Source organism: Rhineura floridana, chromosome 5 (assembly GCF_030035675.1).
Source record: "Rhineura floridana isolate rRhiFlo1 chromosome 5, rRhiFlo1.hap2, whole genome shotgun sequence".
Taxonomy (NCBI): Eukaryota; Metazoa; Chordata; class Lepidosauria; order Squamata; family Rhineuridae; genus Rhineura; species Rhineura floridana.
The window spans coordinates 109,768,918-109,795,534 of NC_084484.1; the positions used below are offsets into that span (position 1 = coordinate 109,768,918).

The window sequence follows — 26,617 nt, forward strand, 5'->3', positions numbered from 1 at the left end:
AGAAACACAGTTCCTATTCCATCACAAAGATAGGCATAGAGTGAAATCCTAAAGTTGCATTAATATCAACACGATAAGTTCCAATGTGCAATCCCATCATCCTCCATAAATCAGTACTCCTGTTTATATTAATAAAATAGTTATAAGATCAAATTAAACGCTACAAGCCAAACTTTTATCAGAATACGCCCAATCTCATCTGATCTCGGAAACTAAGCAGGGTCAGGCCTGGTTAGTACTTGGATGGCAGACCACCTGGGAATACCGGCTTAGAGGAAGGCAATGGTAAACCACCTCTGAATACCTCTTACCATGAAAACCCTATGAATATATCCAAAAAAGATTCTTAGGGTTGCCATAAGTCAGAATCAACTTGAATCTAGACAGTTTTCAGATATTACATTTTTTTAAAATACCCAAACTCTTCAAAACATCTTTTTCAGTGCATTTCATAAAATCATTGGCAGTAGAATGTGTTGATTTGGACCTTCTTATCTAATTATGGCACTGATAAGCACTTAGGTTTGTCAATTTTTCACTTCACTCATTTTGAGCACCCAGCTGGTGAAGCTCAAGCATATTGTGACTGCTCAGAAATGCATTATTTTTTCCAGTCTGACAACACAAAGAAACAAGCTTCAACCATGCTTCATAAAATCCATAACTATGATATTACCAACATAAAACCTGAACCTTGGGGGTTTGTATATCTAAAACAAATGACCCCAGTGATTACTATCTATTTTATTTGTGCCTCACATATGCTCTCCCACTTCTTTCAGTTAGAGAGAGAGAGAGAGAGAGAGAGAGAGAGAGAGAGAGAGAGAGAGAAGGCATTGAAAGATTTTAGAAGAGTAAACAGTTAAGAAGTTAACAGAGTTCCCAAAGGATAGTTTTCTTTTATCCAAAAGAATTGCACCAAATTGTTGCCTAAACATTCTTTTTTCAAGCATCCTCTCCTTCAAGATATCTGTGTTTCTTGTTATGAACAAAGTTTGTCTCCTTACTTCTTGTCTTTTATTTAGCCAAGGAAGGTTGTTAAATCTACAACAATTGTGGCAATTTGTATGTGAGATTGGGTGAGATGAATTATTCTGAAGAGACAAGAGATGTATGTACACACACAAACATAAGAGAGCTGCACAGTGTGGAAGATAACAATAATATGTTGCATTTGGACCTAAAAAGAACACAAGTTCATATTTGGATATAAAACCCAGTGGTCTTGAGCTAGCCACAATTTCACAAGATTGCTATGTAGATGAGGAATTAACTGTAAAGTATACTGCACACTGAAAAGACCTTCAGAAATGAATAACAAAAACATTACTTCATTGCAAATTTAACTGAAAACAATCTGACCCCAAGAATTGGTCCTGAAGGCGTATGATCTAGCTTGCATGTTGAAGCTAAGGAGATTGGGCCTTGGATGTGAGACCACCTGGAGATATGCACGAGGCACTCTTAAAGTTATAGGAGATCGTAAGTGTGATAAATAAATATGGTATTTATATAGATATAGCAAAAAAAAAGCAGTTACATTTCTTCTTCAGACAATTGCATGCAGTGGCATTCCCAAGGACTTGAAATATACAATTATTTTGAGACATACAACCCCCAGTGTCCCTTACATTGTTGGCTTGAAAACATGCAACAGTTTGCTCTTAGGCATTTTATAAATCTTTACTGCTGATGCTGGGTTTTTGTTTTTTTAATTGCCGCAGGTCTTAATTCCAAGCATGTGTAATGGAAGGAAGAAAGGCAGGAAAATGGCTTGTGTGGCTAATTTGCATATCACTGCATGTGCTCAGCTTCTTAGAATGGGTGGGGGAAAAGAGAGATGAGAATAGAGAATTGCAGAAGTCACATCCAAAATGTCAAGCTGTGCTTGAAGAATGATAGAAGACAGACTCACTCTCTCCCTGTGTAAAAACCTTGCTCTGACACAGTGAAATTAACAAACTTAGCCATTTCAATAGAACTCTATCACCCCCTACTGGACAGAATAATTCAGTAAAAAGCGCAACCTAGAATGCATTGAAGCTCTGAAGTAATCCCAGATGGTGGGATCCCCCCCCCCTTTTAAGATATATTTTATACATATAATATATGGCAAGCTTCTGTCCTTGGTACTTTTCTCCTGATATATATAATACATATATCTTCCATGTAACAAGTTGCCATAAAACCTGTAAATCCTTTCCCATGGAGGGCAAAACAAGCTCCTCCACCAATTTAGCTCAGTCTTTAAGCCATGCCAAAAACTTGTCTGAACAGTTTGAAACGCTGCAATTAATTTGCACAAAGAGGTTCTGTTAGTGTGTCCCATTCATACAGTACAGCACTCCCTCCCCCTAACCAAAAGTAGTGGGAATCCTGAAGTAACCTAGGAGTAAGAAGCACACAACAAACACAGTCCAGTCTCTGTTTCAAGGGAAGCACTGCTAAACTATGCATTTAAATACAAACACAAAAGCACACATATACACAAAAAACAAAGCCACAGAGGTGTAGCCTTTGCTTGTAGCTCCTTCTTGTTGTACAACTGCTATTCAGTTTTATGGATGTATACATGCCAGTCACCACCTTGCATCAAAAAGGCTGTGTGTATACCTATAGATTTACAGATGTGTCATGCACAACACGGCACCAAATGTCTGCTGATGGCAAATTTAATCCACAAAACCTCTCCTTATAGAACCACAAGAAGAGAGATTGTCCCTCCTTGCAGGGGAGCTCCAGAATTTTTCACTGACAAGAGCTTCCATTTCCTTTCTAATTTATTTTAATGTTTAAATCAAGTTTAATTAATATGTGAGGAAATGCTTTACGTTCAATCCCATTCCTTTTATTGCAGTATATCTCAATTCAGAAGAAACAAGGACAATCATTGTTCCCAATGATTATGAAAAAATAGCTCCCAAGAAAACGGCAGTTTGCATATCTGTTCTTCATTCTTTCTCCCATCCAGCTTTTCCTCTGAGAAACAGATTTAAGAAGGTGGCCAGTACAAAGGCAAAATGATGTTTCAAGTGCTAATTTTTTGGTGGAGATGTGTGTGTGAGAGAGAGCCAGAGAGAGAGAGAGAGAAAGGGGTCTTTTATTTGCATTATAACGATAATGAAGAGATTGAGGAAGACTTGAGGGATATGTGAAACAAGCAAAGGAAGGGGGTTGAGAGAGAGAGAGAGAGAGAGAGAGAGAGAGAGAGTTCTCTCTTACCTTGCCCGCTACTGAGAAACAATCCGAGCAGGTAGAGAGTCAGCCGGTTCATTTTCAGGAGCTCACGTTGGTGGACAGTTCCCAAGTTAAGAGGTGCCGAGCACAGGAAAAATCGGCGGTGTTCCTCCTACTTTGCCGCCGCCTCCGCCTCTGCTACCGTGTCTCTCTCCAGCTCACTCTCAAGTCTCCTCACCCCTTCAGTCAAACGCGCGCGCGCGCGCGCACGCACACACACACACACGCGCGCGCGCACAGAGAAAACTGCAGCCCCGAAGTCTGAGAAGCGACGCTCACCAAGTGACTGCAAGCATCTCTTCGCGCCTGGCTATATCAAGGAGGCGGCAGTGGCAGCGGTAGCGGCAGCCGCGGTAACAGCAGCGGCTCCGCCGGAGGAGGACCGCTACACACATAAAGGATTGGGAAATATCCCTCCGCCAGCACACATGCACGGCTTTATTTTAAAGAAGAAGAAGAAGCTGGGCCAGCTCGACCCAAGCGGCAAGAGCGACGAAGGAGAGAAGCAGAAGAGAGATTCTTCCGCGCCTCTTTTGCTCTCAGATGCTGCTGCTGTGTCTCCTCGGAGAGTTCCGTCTCTTTCCCTTCCCTGACGGAATGCCCGCGAAAACGGCTCTACTTGCTTGCTTGGAGCAGGTTCCCCAAGGTCTCCTCTCGGAAAGGGGGGAGGGGGGGCTTCGGCTATCTGGTTGCCCGTGGAGCTGTGGGCGCGCGCCTGCTCTTGAAAAGAGAGCAAAAGACATGCTCTGAGACAAGGTAGAACAGGAAAGAGAGAGGGAGGCAAGGCTGCAGAACCTGAAAGTGGCTGAACGCCGCAGGATTAATGCATATGCAGATTTGGAGGGGATACGTGTGGGCTCACATGCCTATGCAGTGCGACAGGTTGTGCAGAGGTGCGGGGAAGGAGGGAGAGGAATCTTGCAGGAGGTGCTGTCGCTGCCGCCACTGCTACTGGAGTCTGTGGTCAGAAAGGTGCCTGAACCATCTGTCTTGCAGACGCCGCAAAGGGGGTGGGTGAGATTTCGGGCCAACGCTGGGAGTGGCTGGCTGCGTGTGTGTGTAATATATCTATTCATTTATTATTTATAAAACATTACACATATGCATCTTTGTGAGGGGAGTTTTTTTATATAAATGAAGAGGAGAAAACAAAACGACTGGGGAACACACAACACAAAGCAGGCATCTGGAATGCCACATGAGACCAACGTGGCAATGAATGCCATGAGGCTAACAGGTCCAAAGAGAATGGCCTAAGTTGAGATGAAATTCAAACAGGGAACACTGGGCAGAGAACTGAATAGGAGAACAAGTGAAAGGACAGACAACAACCGAGAGAGATAAACTGACCCATCGCACAGTCTTTTGATTGTTGTTGTTGTTGTTATTGAAGTGGAGGGCAGATAGCAAGTAGAGGGAGGGGTTTGACATAAGGTTGAAAAGAGGCATAATGGTTAAGTGTAGGCAGACGCACTAGAAACAAAGATTCCCTCTCCAAACCAGCAAGCATGCATGGAGAAGGAGCCAGGCAACCAGTGTTGGTGCAGATTAGCATCTGGATTATTGTTTACAGTAGGGCCCTGCTTTTCGGCGGCCCGCTTTGCAGCATTCCACTAATACGGCAGCTTTCAATTACGGCGGCTTTCAATTAGAGTAAGGCCCCACTCATATGGTGCTTGTTCTGCTTTTACAGTGTTTTTCAGGTGTCGGGCACCATTCCATTGAATGAGTTCCACTTTTTGGCGGGTTTTGCTTTTAGGTGGAGGTCTGGAACGTAACCTGCCGTATGAGTGGGGCCCTACTGTATTTCATTTATATCCCATCTTTTCTCTCAGCAGTTCAAGGAAGTATATGTGGTTCCCGCCCCTGATTTATCCTCACAAGAACCCTGTGAAGCACTTGTAGGTTGGGAGATTGTGGCCGGTCCAAGGTCACCTACTGAGCTTCGTGGCTGAATTGGGACTGAACGTGTGTCTTCCCAATCTCCAGCACTGTAATAACTATCTACCTGGCTTCCAATGTTCACCTGCATCACACTGCTTCTCCAGGCACCATTGAAGTAGCAGTCTGTACCATTTAACATGGATGAATACATTCATACTCATATAAGAGCACTAACTTGTGTGCATCTAGAGCTGGACTGGTCCCAGGGCCTACACCAGGTTCTTTGTTCTCATCCAAAAAAAAGGAAATCTGAAGTTTGGAATTGACCTCACTAAAAATGTTCAACATTTGGAGACAGATCAAATGGTTGCTTCCCATCAGCATTAGCTAAAAAGCTGTCATTGGTACATTTGGGACAACATTGAGTTGAATCCAGATTTAGTCATGTTTAGAGTAGATTTACTGGAATTAATGTAGCTTAAGTCAGTGGGCCTATTCTGACTAAGGCTGGATCCAACCTAATATTCACACAACTGACAAATATCTGAGACTGAGCATTTTTATGATTCATGCTAAAAAATAAATCAGTGGAGATATGAAATGCACCTAATATCACAGAATAGTAGAGTTGGAAGGGGCCTATAAGGCTATTGAGTCAATGCAGGAATCCAACAGGTGCCTGTCCAGCTGCCTCTTCAATGCCTCTAGTGTTGCAGAGCCTACCACCTCCCTAGGTAATTGGTTCCATTGTCATAACTCTGTAACAGTTAGGAGGTTTTTCATGATGTTCAGCCAAACTCTGGCTTCCTGTAACTGGAGCCCATAATTCCATGTCCTCACTCTGGGATGATTGAGAAACGATCCTGGCCCTCCTCTGTGTGACAGTCTTTCAAGTACTTGAAGAGTGCTATCACATCTCCCCTCAGTCTTCTTAAGGCTAAACATGGCCAGTTCTTTCAGTCTATCCTCATAGGACTTTGTTTCCAGTTGCCTGATCATCGTTGTTGCCCTCTATTGACCCTGCTGAAAATGGTTAAAATACCTCCACTCTACCTATGAAGATATATGCATTTGGTATGCTTGTGATACTTGGCTGCTAGTCTGAAAATTAGTCAAATCTCAGGTCATGAAAGTTTATCTTGTAATAGAGAGAAACACTCCAGCATGGAACAGTGAAACATAAGGCAGACTGTTGGACTATGGGACTTTCAGTGCCTCCTCACATACTTTGGAACATAAGAAGCTACCTTAATATTCAGTCATACCAGTTGGTTCATATACCTCAGTACTGAGGTACTGAGAGCAGTAGCTCTCCAGAGTTTCAGACAGGACTATCTCCTGGCCCTGCCTGGAGGTGTTGGGGAATGAATCCTGTTGCAATGGCCCCTTCAGAGGACTCGTCAGATGAGGACGACTCAGGAGTAACAACCACAGACCCAGAAGGGGAAACAGAGGAAACTCCTGAAAATGCAGCTTCTATTCCCCCTCAGCTGGAAAGCGTCCAAGATACAGCTGAAGCTCTTCAGCCCGAATCAGGCAGTGACCAGGAGGCTCCCCTCCCACCTACAGAGCGGAGACGACAGAAAGTCAGCAGCAGAGGGGCCGGCCTGTCTGTTTAAGGCCAGCACGCTTGCAGAAGCCAGAGATGATTGTTCCCACCTGTCTGCAGAGGTGTTCTTTAAAAGACAGACCCTGGCTTCAGCGTGTTGCTGACTACAACGTTGGGCGTGACCTCCACGTGAAACGTAGTTTGCAGACTCCAGACCCTTCGGACTGAACCCCTGGCTTTCTGAACCTAGCTTCCCCACCTCGACGACGCTTACAGACACTGCTACTGGTACAGTTGCTAGAGGCATTCCTTTCTCCAGCCAGCTTCTGTTATCTGCTGGACTTGGCAGATTTGTGACCTAGCTAGCTGCCGGCTGCTTAGTTACAGCCCAGCTCCCAGCCCCGAAGCTGACACCTGTATACAACGCCTGTACTAAATTACTGACCCATGGCCCTTTCCTAGTTAATTCATGTAACTTTTATTTGAAGTAAAAGTGATTTGAATTAACTTTTAGAAGATTTCCAGTAGCAGCTCAAAAATCCATATTTGCTTTCAAAATGCAGTCTGAAATAACTAGCTTATTGTGGATGTGTGTGTGGAGGATTGAGTGTTCATCCATGACCAAGCAGAAGACAAGGAAAATGTTCTGCATGTTGGTAGAAGAAGGCCTAAGAAGGCCTTAGAGATTGTGACCTGGTTCACACAAAACCAAACAATGACTTATTGTGGCAGCAACAAGACCTTTTGCTCTGTGCACCAGCACACTGTTCATGCTTGGCTTAGTGTTACATGCAAAATGACACCACAGTATTACTACAAGGGTCAAGATTGCATAACAAGGAGAGAGCCATAAAGATTGTTATTCCATATTTTGCAAAATATACTTTTTGTCCTGTGTGCCATTATTATCATCATTATTATTATTACTATCGTCATCATTATTAATCACCTTCTACAAAACCTTCTCAAGATGATGTACAATAAAAACAGCAAAAAACAGTTTAAAAAACCAAAAAAGCACATATATTTTAAACAAAAACAATACAAAATAGACACTCATGGCAGAACCCATTCATTCAGCTGGGAATCCATTGTATCCTATTCAAATCACTTTTACTTGAATTAAAAGTTACATGTTTGTATTCCACCTGAATCTATTCAGGCATACCTTTTAAGTCCATCCATCCTCAAAACCCAAGGTGATGTGAAATTCCCATGTTCCCTACTTAGCCATTTGGTCACATACAATTAATGCATAAGCCAGGAGAACAGAGCTGTGCTCTCATGCCCCATGTTTTGTTCCACATCCTATGATTGCCCCTCCCCATCACTATCCATGCACTTAGGAGGATGTCTGCAGCAGGGCAACCTGGTAACATACACAGGCTGTTCCTGTGAGTTGGAACCCTGAACAATCACCCAGGGTTCTAGTTCACAGGGGGAGCCTACTCACATTTGGTAGTCTGTCTTGTGGCAAAATCCTCCTAAACATGCAAATAGGGAAGGGCTGGTGTGGCATGCAGCAAAAGTGGAGTAGCATGGATGTTTGCTGCCCTGTTTTCCTGGCTCACACAGTGTTAATTGTGTGAATCTGAATGCCCAGATAGGGCTATTAAATTCAACCAACACATTAATTCAGACACCCTCCTTGCTGAACTTCAAGCACATGACAGATTTTATTGTTCCAGCACGCATTTTAAGGTAGCATTCAATGAGCAGCAGTGATCTTATATTCACTGATGATTAAATATTTGGGATCAAGTATATACAGCCCCAAGTGCTCTTGTAGTGTCGTCTAATTCCACCTATGTCTAATATCTTCTGTCTAGGATTCTAAATCCAGGTTATATGAGCAAATAATTGTGTTAGATACTGGGTGGGGCAGGAGGGAACACGGTTCAATGACATAGTATATTCTTTGCCTGCAAAACGTCTCCCTTAAACGTCCCTTAAAAGGAACAAGTAGCCGGTGACATGGAAGAACTCTGCCTGAGATCCTGAGAAACAATTGCCAGGCACAGTCCTGGGCTACATAGTCTAATCTGCTATAGCACAGCTTCTTATGTACCTCTGCTCTTTGTTATTTTACATTCTATCCATGGTCTTCTGTGTATCCTTCTATTGATCTTTACAGTTCCTGATAGGTATGCTCCACCAAATGCACTGACATAAGCAAACTTCTCAGTGAACCCAGTGCAAGTGACCAGCATTTCACATTTATTGTTGTAAGACACTGTGCTTTTTATACAGGTCCACTGACACCTATTATTATTTGTTTTTGTCCCCATAGTTTACAGTTGTGTTTGGCGTTGTATTCCAGAATTTCCAGTGAACATTTCTGTGTCATTACAGCCCCTGAGTTGGAAATATATTTGTAGTTGCTTGTGCTGCCTGCTCCCTTGAACTGGTGCTTGGTATTCAATTTGTTGGCTTCCACCAGTCCTCAGGAGCGTTCACATCCACCAATTAGCTCATATTTCTGTACTACAGGATTCTAGTCAGATTGTGCCTGAACTGGACAATAAAGTATTTGATGAAGAAGCGATGCATTATTTGGATCCAACTGCAGGGATTTATCCCCCCCCCATATCCTTCTTTGTTCAGTATTGTGTTGATTCACTTTCTCTTGCCAGTCTTTTCAAGTGATAAAATATTTTAATAATATTAGGAAACAGGACATTTGAGAGCCTTCCATATGTTTTGAAAGTGTCACAAATCCTTACACCTATTCATTTACTTGTCTAGGAAATTACTGGTTTGAGCTTCTTTATTAGAATAAAAGGAAAAACCCCTCTTCCTTTTGTATGAATATAGACTGTCTATGTGATGTACAATCAGTGCAATATTATGAAGGACCTTTCTTCTGAAAAACGACACCTTAAAAAACACATGGCTTTTTGTAACAAGCATAACAAAAGAATTGTGCTTTCTCTATTTTCCCATTAATATCTAGTCAGAAATTGAATTCAATAAATATATCATATTGCAATTTGCCAGTAATGAAGCTGTACCCCCTACTCTAGAGAATCCCATATTCAGTCCAATGGACATGCGGAACTCCTGCAAAGGAATGGGAATGCAAGTCTATACTTTCCATTGATAAGACCTGCGGAAATACTTGTAATTAAAGAAGTTGTGCACACACACTAATAGTATATAAAACATTAGGCTAGTAACATAATTACATATGGCTTTTAGTCATCTTAATATTACTGGACATGGAAAGAGCAGAGAAAGTGAAAACAACCTCTCAAGTACATTAACTATGTGACGTCTCATCTACCATATTTTTGGCTCTGCTGTACAAACAAGCCTTCATAGTTATAGAGGGTGGAGGATTAGCTAGGGTTCCTAGGTTCACAGCAACCTCTTCTCTCTTTGAGTTCCATTTCTCTATGGCAGCTGTGTGTGTGTGGTGTCTATCTCATCACTCTTCAAGCTCTTCTGTTCTTCTGCTCCGTCTTTATATGTTGACCCAGACTTTAGACTTTGTAGCTGGCTTTTCAGTGCTCTGCTTTTATGTATCATGAAACAACCAATGGGTTGCTCCCTTCACAGAGCGTTCAGTGATTAATCTCCAAAATTTATTTACAACTTGTATTTACAACACCTACAAGATAAGAATCAATAACTGTATTGGATTTTCGTATTCATCATCAATGAGGAGCTGAAAATGTAGCAGCCCTCAAAGCCTGCTTTCATGCTGCACTTTATTCCATTATTCCGACAATTTCTTACCCGTAATTTGCACATTATATTTGACCTTTCACATGATGTAAAAGCTAGTTCCGGAAAATCTAGTGGAATGTAGTTGAAGTTTAGCACCAATTTCGTGATAAAAAATACCAGAAATAATCTGTTTGCAAACCTGGGAACCAGAAGACTGCTGGAGCTTTGTGCAAGTTGCAGCTGCTCATCTGACAGACATCCCAGCATGCAATGCATTCCCACCCTTTAGGCATTTGCCAGTTCTGTTTTTGCCTGACAAAAATTGTACAGGTATTCCTGCGTAAGTGCAGGTAGTAGCAGTCCCTTCCTCCTTTTCTCATACACACTTGTGTCCAGACACTAACTCAAGCAGTGAATTATGAGGGAACTACAGTGTGCAAGTGTATAAAGGGTGAGGCAGCAGTGTGAAAGATAGATGTGTGAAATGTCACTATATCAGCCAAAAAAGTCATTCCTTAATGAGGAATTTTAGAAATCAGGACAGAAGTGCTACGGTTTTAATACATTTAACTAACACAGTAAGTTCCGTGTCTGAATGTAGCCAAAATTCAATTACAATTTGGTGTGCCACCCCAATCTCTGAGCAGTGTGAGACTTCCAGAGATTTTTGCTCTTTACCCAGGATTTGGTTTCCTTGGAAAGAAAGTCAGTGAAGACCGTGGTGTCTTTTTTGAGATGGTTTATTTACCCATATTCACAACTTGACCTTAAGATGGAGGGGTTCTCAGCATTAACAGTCCAATAGATCTTGCCTTTCCATCAGGCTTGTAGGGAGGCACCCAAGGTCATGGTGCAGAGAGCAGGCCTTTCTGTATGTCTGCCTAGTTCCCAGCTTCTCCTCACCTGGACTAAAAAACACAAGCCTCTCTTTGGCTCCAGGATGGGATGGGAAGGTCATCTCCCCTGAAAAGAGTTGTAATAACAATAGGATATCTCCAACCCAAAATTTATTCACTTGTTAATGGGCACTTGACAGACCCATTAGCTCATTTGGCCCCTTTATTAGATTAACAAAGGAAACTAGTCTGACCACCCAGACAGGTTTCTCTGCTGTAGACCCCACTTCCAGGTACAGTCTTCCATATCAGAGGCTGGAAGGGTATTCATAAAAATCATCTATCTCAATCCCCAATCCCATAACAATATTGTCCATGCTATCCATTGTGCACATGCTGGCTACAGTCTCTTGGGAACACTGAGCAAGCATGGAATTCACTACCATCACAGTATACTAATTATATGCTTTTGCACTGGACATTCTGTCTCTCTTCTGAAGGGATACCTGAATGATATCATTGGCCAGATGCATCAGAACGTTCTGGCAGAAACTGATATGATGTTCATAGGGATGAGCTGCTGACAGTCTATCCCAAGGCCTTCATGAAAGAAAGACAGAGCCAAAGTTAGCCTTTAGGATAAAAACGCAAGATATACAGGGTTCTGTTCTTCTATTTGTGCATTAAATTGGACAGATTAGAGTAGGAGAAACTATCTATACTGCTGTCCTAATTGCTTAAATGTTTTCTGGAATAAGGATAAACTCAAGGATATGGTAAAGTGTTTCTTCAAATCATGACTGAAAGCCTTGATTGAAAGCTCAATAAAGTCAATAGTCTACTTTCCTTTGATTTCAGAGGGAGACACGCTATGCTATGACCGGCTTGTATAATTCTTTCTTACACAGTTGTGATGTTGGTCATAACAACTAGAAAGTATGACACGGCCATGGGTTTCATAGGACTGTATTCAACATAGCACTAAGGGAATCATTCCACCTGTGCAAGGATTTCTTCATGGCCAAAAGAACAATGTCTCCCTCTCCTCTTCCTGCCTACCACCTAAATCTGTTCTGGGGTTTTCCCCAACCCTCCAGAGCAGACTTGGGGACAATGTAGGGGGAGGAAAGGGAGGGAAATCCCATTGTGCTAGCAGTAATTCTACTAGTAGTGCAAAAAGTTATTTGAATATTGCCCACAGGTATTATGTGTGTTGTGTAGTGTGCTAGAACAAGACCTCATTTTCAGGTATTAAACAATCTGGTGCCAGTTCTGGCACTGCTATATTGCAAATCACCAAAATATGCTGGAAGTTATAGGAAATTTCAGATTAATTTGGTGAATATCCAACAATAAGCTAAGAAGAGAGCCTGCTGGATCAGGCCAGTGGCCCATCTAGTCCAGCATCCTGTTCTCACAGTGGCCAACCAGGTGCCTGGGAGAAGCCCGCAAGCAGGACCCGAGTGCAAGAACACTCTCCCCTCCTGAGGCTTCCGGCAACTGGTTTTCAGAAGCATGCTGCCTCTGACTAGGGTGGCACAGCACAGCCATCATGGCTAGTAGCCATTGATAGCCCTGTCCGCCATGAATTTGTCTAATCTTCTTTTAAAGCCATCCATGCTGGTAGCCATTACTGCGTCTTGTGGGAGCAAATTCCATAGTTTAACAATGTGCTGAGTAAAGAAGTACTTCCTTTTGTCTGTCCTGAATCTTCCAACATTCAGCTTCTTTGAATGTCCACGAGTTCTAGTATTATGAGAGGGAGAAGAACTTTTCTGTATCCACTTTCTCAATGCCATGCATAATTTTATACACTTCTATCATGTCTCCTCTGACCCGCCTTTTCTCTAAACTAAAAAGCCCCAAATGCTGCAACCTTTCCTTGTAAGGGAGTCGCTCCATCCCCTTGATCATTCTGGTTGCCCTCTTCTGAACCTTTTCCAACTCTATAATATCCTTTTTGAGATGAGGCGACCAGAACTGTACACAGTATTCCAAATGCAGCCGCACCATAGATTTATACAACGGCATTGTGATATCGGCTGTTTTATTTTCAATACCTTTCCTAATTATCCCTAGCATGGAATTAGCCTTTTTCACAGCTGCCGCACACTGGGTCGACATTTTCATCGTGCTGTCCACCACAACCCCGAGGTCTCTCTCCTGGTCGGTCACCACCAGTTCAGACCCCATGAGCGTATATATGAAATTAAGATTTTTTGCTCCAATATGCATAATTTTACACTTCTTTATATTGAATTGCATTTGCCATTTTTCCACCCATTCACTCAGTTTGGAGAGGTCTTTTTGGAGCTCTTCGCAATCCCTTTTTGTTTTAACAACCCTGAACAATTTAGTGTTGTCAGCAAACTTGGCCACTTCACTGCTCACTCCTAATTCTAGGTCATTAATGAACAAGTTGAAAAGTACAGGTCCCAATACCGATCCTTGAGGGACTCCACTTTCTACAGCCCTCCATTGGGAGAACTGTCCATTTATTCCTACTCTCTGCTTTCTGCTTCTTAACCAATTCCTTATCCCCAAGAGGACCTCTCCTCTTATTCCATGACTGCTAAGCTTCCTCAGAAGTCTTTGGTGAGGTACCTTGTCAAAAGCTTTTTGAAAGTCTAAGTACACTATGTCCACTGGATCACCTCTATCTATATGCTTGTTGACACTCTCAAAGAATTCTAATAAGTTACTGAGACAGGACTTTCCCTTGCAGAAGCCATGCTGGCTCTGCTTCAGCAAAGCTTGTTCTTCTATGTGCTTAGTTAATCTAGCTTTAATCATACTTTCTACCAGTTTTCCAGGGACAGAAGTTAAGCTAACTGGCCTGTAATTTCCGGGATCCCCTCTGGATCCCTTTTTGAAGATTGGCGTTACATTTGCCACTTTCCAGTCCTCAGGCACGGAGGAGGACCCGAGGGACAAGTTACATATTTTAGTTAGCAGATCAGCTATTTCACATTTGAGTTCTTTGAGAACTCTCGGGTGGATGCCATCAAGGCCTGGTGATTTGTCAGTTTTTATATTGTCCATTAAGCCTAGAACTTCCTCTCTCATTACCACTATTTGTCTCAGTTCCTCAGAATCCCTTCCTGCAAATGTTAGTTCAGGTTCAGGGATCTGCCCTATATGTTCCACTGTGAAGACAGATGCAAAGAATTCATTTAGCTTCTCTGCAATCTCCTTATCGTTCTTTAGTATACCTTTGACTTCCTTATCATCCAAGGGTCCAATCGCCTCCCTCGATGGTCTCCTGCTTTGAATGTATTTATAGAATTTTTTGTTGTTGGTTTTTATGTTCTTAGCAATGTGCTCCTCAAATTCTTTTTTAGCATTTTTTAGCCTTATTGTCTTCTTGCATTTCTTTTGCCAGAGTTTGTGTTCTTTCTTATTTTCTTCATTCCAACAAGACTTCCATTTTCTGAAGGAAGACTTTTTGCCTCTAAGAGCTTCCTTGACTTTGCTCGTTAACCATGCTGGCATCTTCTTGGCCCTGGCGGTACCTTTTCTGATCTGCGGTATGCACTCCAGTTGAGCTTCTAATATAGTGTTTTTAAACAACTTCCAAGCATTTTCAAGTGATGTGACCCTCTGGGGAGAGCATTGGTAACCTGTGAAGGGGTTGGGGGAAGGTTCAGTGACCCATGGGGGTGGAGTTGGTGAGGGGTGGGGCAGGGCAAGAGGGCATCTGGCAGACGCAGTGGAGATGGGAGGAGGACTAGGGCATACATGGCAAAGGGGATGGATGGAAGGCTAAGGGGTGCCTGGCAGAGGGGATGAGGGGAAAGCTTGGGATGCTGTAGGGTGGGGTATAGGTGGGTTGGTGAGTGATGCAAGAAGCAGCGGCAGCCCCTAGTACTATACATGTCTCTAACAAATGTGGAAATACACATTTATTTTGGAACAAGTCTAAGAAGAGATGCCTAAAACTAATCATAATTTGAACCATCACTATTTTGGGCATATCAAAACAGAATGGAAAAAATTGTGATATCCAATGTCATGACAGGATTTTCTCCTTTTTCTTCTCCCCCAACACCTCACATCTCCCTCAATCTGCTCCAGAGGGTCCCCTGACCCTCTAAGGCAGGTCTGGTGGGCAGGTAGGGGGGATGTTCAGCAGAGAAGAGTGAAGATGTCTCGGGGAGGTTTCTCATCTGTGGAATGCCCTTCCTGGTGAGGTTGATCTGTCTCCCTCATTATTGACTTTCAGAAGAAATTTTAAAACTTTTCTGTTTACCCAGTCAATTGGTGACTGAAAGAAACTGGCCATGGCTTCCTTGAAATCAATAACGGTGAGGTATATGATTGCTTTTAAGTGTTTTTAGATTTTTTTAATTGTTTTAAATAAGTTTTTATTTTAAATTGTATAGTTTCAACATTTTTGTGTATGTCACCCTGGTCACAGATACACATTTGATAATTAAAATAAATTGTACAAATGGAAGTCCATTGCACAAGCATGCTGACACCATGACGACACCCAAGGAACATAGTGGTATAATTGTGATATTGAGCTGGTTTGAGCATTTTTTTTATTACACAAGTGAGCCTTAGGTTCACATGCTGCTCCTCTGCCCCCCATTGCATCCTCCATGATGTCTATTTTTTATTAAAAAACATAATTTGCAGTTACAGTTGAACTATAAGAAACCACAGTTAAACATTGTTTTACAATTCTGGTATGCAGGCAAAATGTGGTTTGCATAATAAAAAATAGTTAAGTTCAGATGTAAAATCAAACTTCAGTTTGTGAGAAAATATTAACTCTGGGAAGGAATGAGAATATATGAAGGTAGGAGGCAGAGGGAAGTTGAGGAGGTAGCATGTAAATCTGAAGCTTGTTCCTGGAATATCAAACCATGGTTTAGCATCACATCTGAACCTAACTGGGAGAGGCATCCGTTTTGTTTTAGAGAATAAATTCATGTTAATGGTTGACTATATAGTTTTAAATGAAATAATTCCCAGATCAGTTTGGTATTTACAGGGGCCTTTTGACATTTAGTACTTGAAATTCTGTAATTATGACTCAAAGAGTGATGACACTTACAGAACCAGTCCCATGTCCTTGGAAATCCTTCATAAAGCTTCCTGCCTGATACCACAGAAAATTAGGAGTTATTTTCATACAATAAGCAAAAACAACTAAGCTGTCATCTTCAAACATTTTGAATGAATGTTGATGAGCCAAAGTGAGTAATCATTCCAAATGGGATGCTTTCTTACAATTAAATATACAATTGAGTAAGCACCAACATAGATTAGCCAACAGTGAGCAACACCATTACAATGGTCTTGCAAAGATGCACAATATGAACAGACAAATGTTGGCACTACTCCTGTTTTAAAAGCATCTCACGGTGGATTTCTTAAAGAGTTAAATCATTCCCATTTACTTTAACTTTGCAGGGAACATTCCTGTAAAATGCATTCCCCACCACCACCACCATATGGGAAGTTTCTGAACTGCTTTATTTCAGTGTAACTTAAATTATTAGGGAATTAACTGGGAAAGATTTGTTTTGAAATTAAGATTATACGTCCATAGCTGTTAATACAAAAAACCATTTATTGGAGTAACAGAAAGATGAAACTCTACCAGAACTCTGATTCTGTCCAGTGTAGCTCAAGCAACATCCAAATTTTGTCTTTAATTATAATTGAGGGCTAGTAGTAATAAAAATCATGACAATAACAAAAATAATAATTGCTATATTTCTTAGATACTGTGGTGTAGCTTCCCAGCTTCCTCTGATGATGATGATGACAATCTAAATACTAATCACAATACAGTCATAAGCTGTACTGCAAAGCCTCAAGGCCTTGTTCTCACTAGGATAAGCACTGCAAAACTGTTTTAGAAAACAATATCTAATCAGAGGAACTTCATATCTAATTAAAAAAGAACCAATAAGTGGATTAATAAAACAACTCAGGAGAGGAGTAATATAAAAGAATTGTGAAAGACATCAACGGTGAAGTAAACAGCAGCCTCAGGAGAGATAACGCATTATGATGAACAATGAAGCCATACCTCTGTGCAACTTGGGAGGAGGATGTGGTTGTTCTGCATTTCTGTTGTCAACTCATTTCCCAAAACAGATACATCAGTAACTACACTTGATTTGCCCATCTAACAATGTTATTCAGATTTCTGAACATTTTGAGTTCTGTTCTTGTTTATTGATACATATTTTAGTTTAGGAATGAAAAATGACCAACCTCAGGGGAGAAAGTTCTAAGAGGTTCAGGAATACCAATGAGCAATGATTAGTAAGCTTTATTCCAGTTATCTTTGCTTTCATCTATGCTATTAAAATGTTTTGTGTATGTGTGTGTGACTCACTCATTTGGCATCACTAGGGTTGGTGTCACCTGGTGCGGTAACTCATGGTGTCACCCCCATGGACCTCCTCCTGTATCAGACCATACAGAATCCTTAGTAATGTTTTTTGTACTAATGTTACTCGTAAATTGTAATTCCCATATATCACTGAATGTAATGGCAATAGTAGTGACATAAACAACTAGCAAAATTAAAATTACACCTTTAAATTACAGTATCATACGCACAGCTCAAATTCTTGCTGTTATTACTAATGGGAGTTAATTATCTTGCATATGCCCATAATAAATTTTCAGATACTTTCAGACCCTCAGCAATTTTCAAGTGGTCTATGTAGAAGAAAGGTTTGGGAACCCCTGGTATAAGACACCTGCTTATGTCCCTATGCTGCTCTCACCCCTCATTTAGGTGCCTGGGATGCATGCGTGTGGACACACCTCCTTACAATTATGGAAAGTGATTCTTAATAATAAGTCTCCAGACACAAAGTTACATAGGTATTTATCGGTTGTTTAGTAGAAAATTCAGAGCTGCAGGGTCCCTTCATAATAATTACAGCCACGTACACCCTTTTTTGCTCCTGGATTAAGAATGAGATCTTTGTTAATGCATTCTCTCACAACAACAAACATCTCTAGGAGCCAATCAGCATGAAAGTGGAGAGCGTTAGCAACTGAGAAGAGTCTTCTCAGTGGCTGACTCACCTCCTTTCACTCTGATTGGCTCCAATCTGCAGAAAAGGCAAGGAAGCCTATTAGAAGACTCTTCTCAGTGACTAACACACTCCCTTTTCATGCTGACTGTAGGATGCTTGGAGACATAGTGACCCTGCTCCCAAAAAAGCGGAGGGACTAAGATCCCCTGGGCGACTACCCTCCTGGTGCTTATGGACATGACCGTAATATATTTTGTGATGTGCAAGTTCGATATTATTTATTAAGTGTGTTTAGGATTACACTGATGGCATTCCCAAATATGTACTTTCACACAGACTTTGGTTTTCCATAACACAATGTTTGTCCAAGCCTCCACACTTGGAGGGACACTACTTGCACACCCCTTCCATAAGCACATCAAAGTTGGATACACACCTGAACCAAGACCCAGACAAAAGGGCACTCAAAACAAAAAGGTAATTACAGTGGCTGAGTAGATCTTGGGAGTGGTTATACTGACTGGGCAGCCACTGTCCTTCATATTTTACAAAATACTTTTTCCTATACAAAGATTAAATTTCTGTGTATGAGAAAGTAATATATGAAGTGGTCTCAATAGTGAGAAAAGTAAACAAGTGAATGGTGATCCAAATGTTTTTCATTCTCACGTTATGAAGCTAGCTGCCAGATGATGTATCACCTCCCCTACGCATGCAGCATAGACTGAAAAAACAGCACCCAAGCCACCATTCAATACGTGCACATGTTCTTTCCAACATGACTCTACAGGTCTCAAAAAGTAATGTGTGACAAAGTCCTCAAACACCTTATAACATGCCTCAAACATGGTCTCTTGTTCTACCAGCATGCCTTCACACCATCACTTTGCCAAAACATAAGGATAGGTAAATTGCTTTTAGGGAGGTTCACAATTATGATTTCCTATTTATTTAATCTAAAAATATTTAAAATACATAAAAACAGCCAGGGGAAGATATTGGAGAAATATAAAATAAATACAAATAAAAAAGGGGGGGAGATGAAGAGACCTTAAATGTGCTACTCACCATCTCTCAGCCTATCCTCCCCTCAGGATGAAAACAATGGAAAACCATGACCACCCCCAGGAAGAAGGGTACACTTAAAATGTAGAGGAAAAAACCATCTACAACCATAGTGTGAAATCAAATACTTATTGGGACACAGTATGAAGAAATATTTATATAAACATGACTCAAATATGTTTATGAATTACACAATCTATAAATATATCTGATGTTTGTTTACTCAGAAGCAAGTCCCAATGTATTCAATGGGGGCTTACTCAAACTGGGAAGTCTGCATAGAACTACAGCCTCAAGTGATAAGGAACTTGTTCTTTCAATGTTCTTTTAAGTTGAGACCTTATCCCAGTCTGAGTCTGTGTTGGAATTGCTTTTTAATATGTTTTTAAGCCTTTTCTTTTTTTAAAAAAAATGTTTTTTTAAAGCTTTTAAAAATATTTTCAAAGATGTTTTAATATATTTTAAAGTCTGTTTTTATGATGTTTTAAAGTGCTTTTAGTGCTTTTGTTTGCTGTCCTGGGCTCCTACTGGGAGGAAGGGTGGGATATAAATCAAATAATAAATAAATAAACTTCATTCACCCAACCCAAAATTCAGAATCATGCCTCTTTAGGCTGTTTTCCAACTGTTTATTCTTGCTTTATGGTTATTGGATTTTAAATGGCTTTATTTCTTGTTGTGAGCTGCCTTGGTTTCCAACCCTACCTCACAGGGTTTTGGAAAGACTCCATACACACACATTGCAGATGTATAAATACATACAGCCCATATAATAGTTTATTGTCAAACCAGTTGGTCATTGCAGAAAAATCAGTATTAGTTTTTAAAAAATCAGTATTCGTTTCCTACAGAATAAAAACTGTAATACCTAAGTAAGCCCTGCCTACTTGCTTTAAAATAGGACTGGAGGAGGGAGGGACAGAAAGACAACACAAACACAATTCTTTTTTACATTCACTCCAAAGTCCCACTGATTTTCAGCACATTCATAACCATGTCTACTCAAAAGTAAATCCTATTGAATTCAATGGGATTTACTCTGGAGATATGGGATTAGCAATGCTTTTACCCCCACAAAAACAAGTATTGGGAAGGTTTTGAAAACACTGCCCAGGATCTGACTCCTACACACAAGAGGGGAAAAAGCTGAAATGTATATACTTACCCAATGTATGAGATTTTCAGATAAACGGGGGGGGGAACCACCATTTTCTGGCCTTGCAATGAGGTTTACTAGACACTGCCACAGGTCAAACAAACACTTCACTGATTGGCTGCAATCCTGAATGGGCGGGGTTAAAGCGCCAGATTTTCGGCGCCAGGTAAAAACTTACCTTTTCGCCCAGGCTTTTTAAATTTTGTAAATTTTTAAATATTTTAATTTAACATTCTAAACTTAATATGATCTTAATTTAAATCTCAATGGCAATTTTATTAATGTTTTATAATTGTACTATATATATTTTTTTTTCCACACTTGCTCATATTTTAATTGTGATTTTATTTGTTGTACACCGCCCTGAGAGCTTTCTGCTATAGGGCGGTCTAGAAATGTAATTAAATAAATAAATAAATAAATAAAGTGCTATACAGTAGTTTAAAAAAAGATTTAACGGGGGCGGCTGACATTTTTATGTATATCTCGAGAACCGGACCACCTAGAAACTTAATTTTTTAAAAAATTAAAGCTGAGAATCACCCCCCTCTGATGGAGTCACCTGGTGTGGTTCGCACCCCACGCACTGCCGTAGTGATGCCACTGGGGGGCGGCTGACATTTTAATTTATATTTCAAGAACCGGAACACCTAGAAACTTAATTTTTTTTATTTATTATTTATTTGTTAGATTTTTATACCGCCCGACTAGCATAGCTCTCTGGGCGGTGTACAGCAAAAATACAAATACATACAATAAAAACCCATAATAATACAAGAACACATATAAGAAAATGAAAAATCTAAAATCAGTTATAGCAGATTTAAAACTAGATTAGAATTAAAATTAAATTAAAATGCCTTAGAAAAGAGGAAGGTTTTAACTTGGCGCCGAAAAGATAGCAAAGTCGATGCCAAGTGCACTTCATCAGGGAGACTATTCCACAGTTCAGGGGCCACCACCGAGAAGGCCCTAGTTCTTGTTATCACCCTCCGAGCCTCTCTCTGAGTCAGGACTCGGAGGAGGGCCTTCGATGTAGAACGTAGTGTACGGGCAGGTTCATATCGGGAGAGGCGTTCCAACAGATATTGTGGTCCCGCGCCGTGTAAGGCTTTATAAGTCTAAACCAACACTTTGAATCTGGCCGGAAGCATATTGGCAGCCAGTGCAAGCGAGCCAGAACAGGTGTTATGTGTTCAGACCACTTGGTCTTCGTTATCAATCTGGCCGCCGCATTTTGCACGAGCTGCAGCTTCCGAACTGTCTTCAGAGGTAGCCCTACGTAGAGCGCATTGCAGTAATCCAATCGCGAGGTTACCAGAGCATGTACTACTGATGTTAGATCTTCCCTGGTCAGATAGGGACGTAGCTGGGCCACCAGCCGAAGTTGGTAGAATGCATTCCATGCCACCGAGGCTACTTGAGCCTCAAGTGACAGGGAAGGATCTAAAACAACTCCCAGACCACGAACCTGTTCCTTTAGGGGGAGTGTAACTATTCAATTATTTGGACTACTGTAATGCGCTCTACGTGGGGTTACCCTTGAAAACGGTCCAGAAATTACAACTTATACAAAATGCAGCGGCTCGACTACTTACGAATAGTCGCCGCCGAGATCACATCACACCAGTGTTGTTCGATCTACACTGGCTTCCAGTTGTTTTCCGAGCCCAATTCAAGGTGTTGGTATTAACCTTTAAATCCCTACATGGTTTCGGCCCAGTTTATCTCACGGAGCGCCTTCAACGCCACCAATTATGCCGCCCGACAAGATCGGCCACACAGGTCCTTCTCTCAATCCGCCAACAAAAACAGCCAGATTGGCAGGTACAAGAGAGAGGGCATTCTCAGTGGTGGCCCCCACTCTTTGGAACTCCCTCCCACAAGATCTCCGGCACGCCTCATCCCTAAATGTATTTCAGAAAGCCTTAAAGACCTGGCTCTTTCAACAGGCCTTCGGGGTATCCGGGGAGGGTTAATTGTTATAACTGTATGCCTCCTGCCCAGTTTTAATATTGTTGTTGCAGATGTATTGTTTTTATATTGTATCACTGTATTTTATCAATTGTATCTTAACGATTTTGTAAGTCGCCTAGAGTGGACATTGGCCAGATAGGCGACAAAGAAATTAAATTTATTATTATTATTATTGTAACCCCATCCAGGACAGGGTGTATATCCACTATCTGGTCAGAGAAACCACCCATCAGCAGCATCTCAGTCTTGTCAGGATTGAGCCTCAGTTTGTTAGTTCCCATCCAATCCATTATCGCAGCCAGGCAACGGTTCAGCACATTGACAGCCTCACCTGAAGAGGATGAAAAGGAGAAGTAGAGTTGCGTGTCATCAGCGTACTGATGGCAATGCACTCCAAATCTCCTGATGACCGCACCCAACGGCTTCATATAGATGTTAAAAAGCATGGGGGACAGAACTGACCCCTGTGGGACTCCACATTGGAGAGCCCATGGTGTCGAGCAATGTTCCAGAAGCACTACCTTCTGGAGACGACCCGCCAGGTAGGAGCGGAACCACTGCCAAGCAGTACCTCCAACTCCCAGCTCCGCGAGCCTCTCCAAAAGGATACCATGGTCGATGGTATCAAAAGCCGCTGAGAGATCAAGGAGAATCAACAGAGTTACACTCCCTCCGTCCCTCTCCCGACAGGTCATCATACAGGGCGACCAAGGCTGTCTCGGTGCCGAAACCGGGCCTAAAACCTGATTGAAATGGATCTAGATAATCGGTTTCATCCAATAGCGCCTGGAGCTGGCCAGCAACCACTCATTCCAGGATCTTGCCCAGGAATAGAACATTCGCCACTGGTCTGTAGCTGTTGAAATTTTCTGGGACCAAGGAAGGTTTTTTCAGAAGCGGTCTCACTGCCATCTCTTTAAATTAAAGCTGAGAGTCACCCCCCTCTGATGGTGTCACCTGGTGTGGTCCACACACCCCGCACCCCCCTAGTGACGCCACTGGACTAACAAGTTCCACTGATTTCAGCAAGTCTACTCTAAGCATGTGTAAGGAGGTATACATAAAATGGGATTTTTACTCTCAGATCCAACTCAATGAATCCGAGCATAAGAATCTATAATTTGAGTGACCTCTATAACACAGGCCTTGTGTTTCAGGATGGTGAGAATTGGCTTCCTAATCTCAGGAAGAAACCTAAAAATTGTTAGTTTCTGTATCAGTAGAAAACAGATGCTTCCAACAAACAATGGGGTATCTGGACAAAGGTCATGATATCCTTTACACTTTAGGGCAGCCTTTCCCAACCTTTGGATCCCCAGATGTTGGACTACAACTCCCATCAGCCTCTGCCAGCATGACCAATAGTCAGGAATGATGGGAATTGTAGTCCAGCAACATCTGAGGACCCAATGGTTGGGAAAGGCTGCTTTAGAGGGTAAGGAATCTATCACCCAAGACCAGGAATTTACAGTAAACATTTCTCAGGAGTTTTATCAGGAAACACATCTAGCAAAGGCAGAGATGCTGCTGGTAATTCCATTTTTTCCATTTTTCTCACACGTCACATTCAATATTCCCCTTCCAATTTATATGCAGCCCAAAGGAGACCCAAACTATACTTAAACCTGGTAATTTTGAGAGTCAGCACCACCCCTCCCTTGGGGATTCAACTGCTGCTTTACTCTACACAATGTAGTCTAGGAACCAGCATCAGGGCTGCATGGAGCCGTGAGAAATAAGGAAAGGTGGAGATCTTTGAAGTGTAGGGAAGGGTACAGTGAGGATTGAGCTTTGGCTCATGGCTAGATGCAAAAGTTGCCTTCTGACCTTAGACTCTCACTGCAGTCTTCAGGAAAGGTATATTCATTCTCAGCGTCTTTCTCTTCTTTTTTCCTCTGATTTGACACAACTCTGAATGTGTATAGGATTATGTTCTCTGTTTTATTCTATCTAGAGCATTAAGGGCGAATGACTGGGTAAAAGTTAGAACACTCCATTTTAAATGAAATTGTAAAATGCAATATTTTCCATTTCTTCTTCTAATACACTAATCTTTATTGTACTTTCTGTGTGCTTTATTGGGGTCGTGTGTTTATTTATTGAAAAACATTTTGTTTGAGATGGGGCGAAGGGACATTGATACTGTCTATGTAGTGCAGGATCTGCAATAGTAAGTCATTACCTACTTAATGTGGTTTCCCACCCCTGTACCAGTTGAGAGAAAAAGGAAACACTTTTAAGTCCTTTAAACTTGGTGATGAGACAAAGTGTTATTATGAACACATTTCAAAGGGTTTTTTTCCCCTTGATTACAGCAACAGTGGCAGCAAGCTGCAGCTTAAATTCAGCGTTCACTCAGAGCTTGAGCTAATGTCAATGTTTCTGTCTATGCTCTTATCTGAAAATGCCAGCTTTTCAGCCTGGAGTCTGTATAATTTATCAGTGCTACAACAAGACCATACTTTATAACTCTGGACTGGCTCATAATGCAAACAGCAATCATGGCTACAGGGGATGTGAAAACCATCCTTGGGTCTGCCACACACCTGCTGATTGCATGGAGGCAATCTGGTATGGATCAAACATCTCGGTTTCTTTAATGTATATATCAAAGGTCCCAGGAAATTACAAGTCTAGACTATATGAATATTAGTAATCAGCCACTCCACCCCCACTCCAGGCTGCAAACAGAAAAAAATTGCATTATATTAGTTTATAGTAGTATCAACAGCACTACATAATCTGCTGTGGGCACATCCAACTAGATTATGGTTGCCAGGAAAGAAGCATTCCAAGTCCCGAGATTTCAGGGGCGGGCCCTAGTGATGCCACAGAGGCAAGCCCTGGTGATGTCACAGGGGTGGGCTCTAGTGATGACACGGGCAGGCCCTAGTAATATCATTAAGCATGATACATTAAGCACCACAGTTGATTGGAGCATTCAATTCAAACAAAAATATTTCTCTGATAAGAAATTAAGATAGAAATCTTAGCTAAATGAGGCTGTGCCCACGTACAGCTGAAGTGACATGATCATTACTAATCTCTTGCTGAGAGGGCCTGGATAGGGAACATTTAATCTAGCCTACTTGCTTCTGGCAAGAAGGGTTTAAATGCCCTCAGGCCAGCTCAGTCACCAGAAGACCATTGTATTTATTTTTATTATTTATTAATTAAGCTTATAAACCGCCCGACTAGCAATAGCTCTCTGGGCGGTGAACAAAGTACAGTAAAATCATAATACAATACCACAGGACAAAAACAATCAAAAATCAATTACAGCAATTTGTATAAAATTAAGCTAAACTAAGTTAAAATGCTTCGGTGAAAAGAAAGGTTTTCACTTGGCGCAGAAAAGAAAGCAGCGTCGGCGCCAAGCGCTCCTCCACGGAGAGACTGTTTCACAATTCGGGGGCCACCACTGAGAAGGCCCTAGATCTTGTCACCACCCTCCGGGCCTCCCTATGAGTCGGGGCCCAGAGGAGGGCCTTTGTTGTGGAACGTAGTGTACGGGCCGGTTCATATTGGGAGAGGCGTTCCAACAGGTATCGTGGCCCTGCGCCGTATAAGGCTTTATAGGTTAATACCAACACTTTGAATCTAGCCCGGAAGCTTATTGGCAGCCAGTGCAAGCGAGCCAGAACAGGTGTTATGTGCTCGGACCGCTTGGTCCTTGTTAGCAGTCTGGCTGCCGCATTTTGCACTAGCTGTAGCTTCCGAACAGTCTTCAAAGGTAGCCCTATGTAGAGCGCATTGCAGTAGTCTAAGCGTGAGGTTACTAGAGCATGTACCACTGATTGTAGGAAGAAAGGAGCCTATTGTTGGGAAAGGTGTTGGATGGGAGCACTCAGGAGTAAAGATGGATGCCCTTGAAGAGTTGCAATTCTAAACACACATACTAAGGGACTAAGCCCCATAGAATTAAATAGGATGTACTTCTGAGTAGATATAGTTTAGATTGTGCTGTTGGTAAAGCTTGACTAGGGATCCTCTGCAAATATATCAATATTCAAGCAGGGTTGGCAACCCCCTGTCTGGAATGTCCATTATTGGGCAAGAAACAAGCTATCATGCAACCAACCAAGTGCATCATCATTGGGTTTATGGTGGTTGGACTGAGAGCATGGAACCATTTTGTTGCTTTCATGGATGTAAGGGAGTGAGGTTAAAGATAAATGAAATACAAATAGGAAAAGTAAAACAAAAGAGGGTGATGATTTCCTAAATGCAA

General features: G+C 41.7%; 1 protein-coding gene across 2 annotated transcripts in view; it reads right to left on the reverse strand.

Moving 5' to 3' along the window:
- Positions 1 to 3,653, reverse strand: part of NCAM2 (neural cell adhesion molecule 2) — a 534,690-nt gene extending 531,037 nt beyond the window's left edge. For both annotated transcript variants that reach the window (XM_061627895.1, XM_061627894.1), the window contains exon 1: positions 3,223 to 3,653. In XM_061627895.1, the coding sequence (XP_061483879.1) occupies positions 3,223 to 3,274 (52 nt within the window). In that variant the 5' untranslated portion in view covers positions 3,275 to 3,653. The remainder of the gene's footprint in view (positions 1 to 3,222) is intronic.
- Positions 3,654 to 26,617: the final 22,964 nt, after the last annotated feature.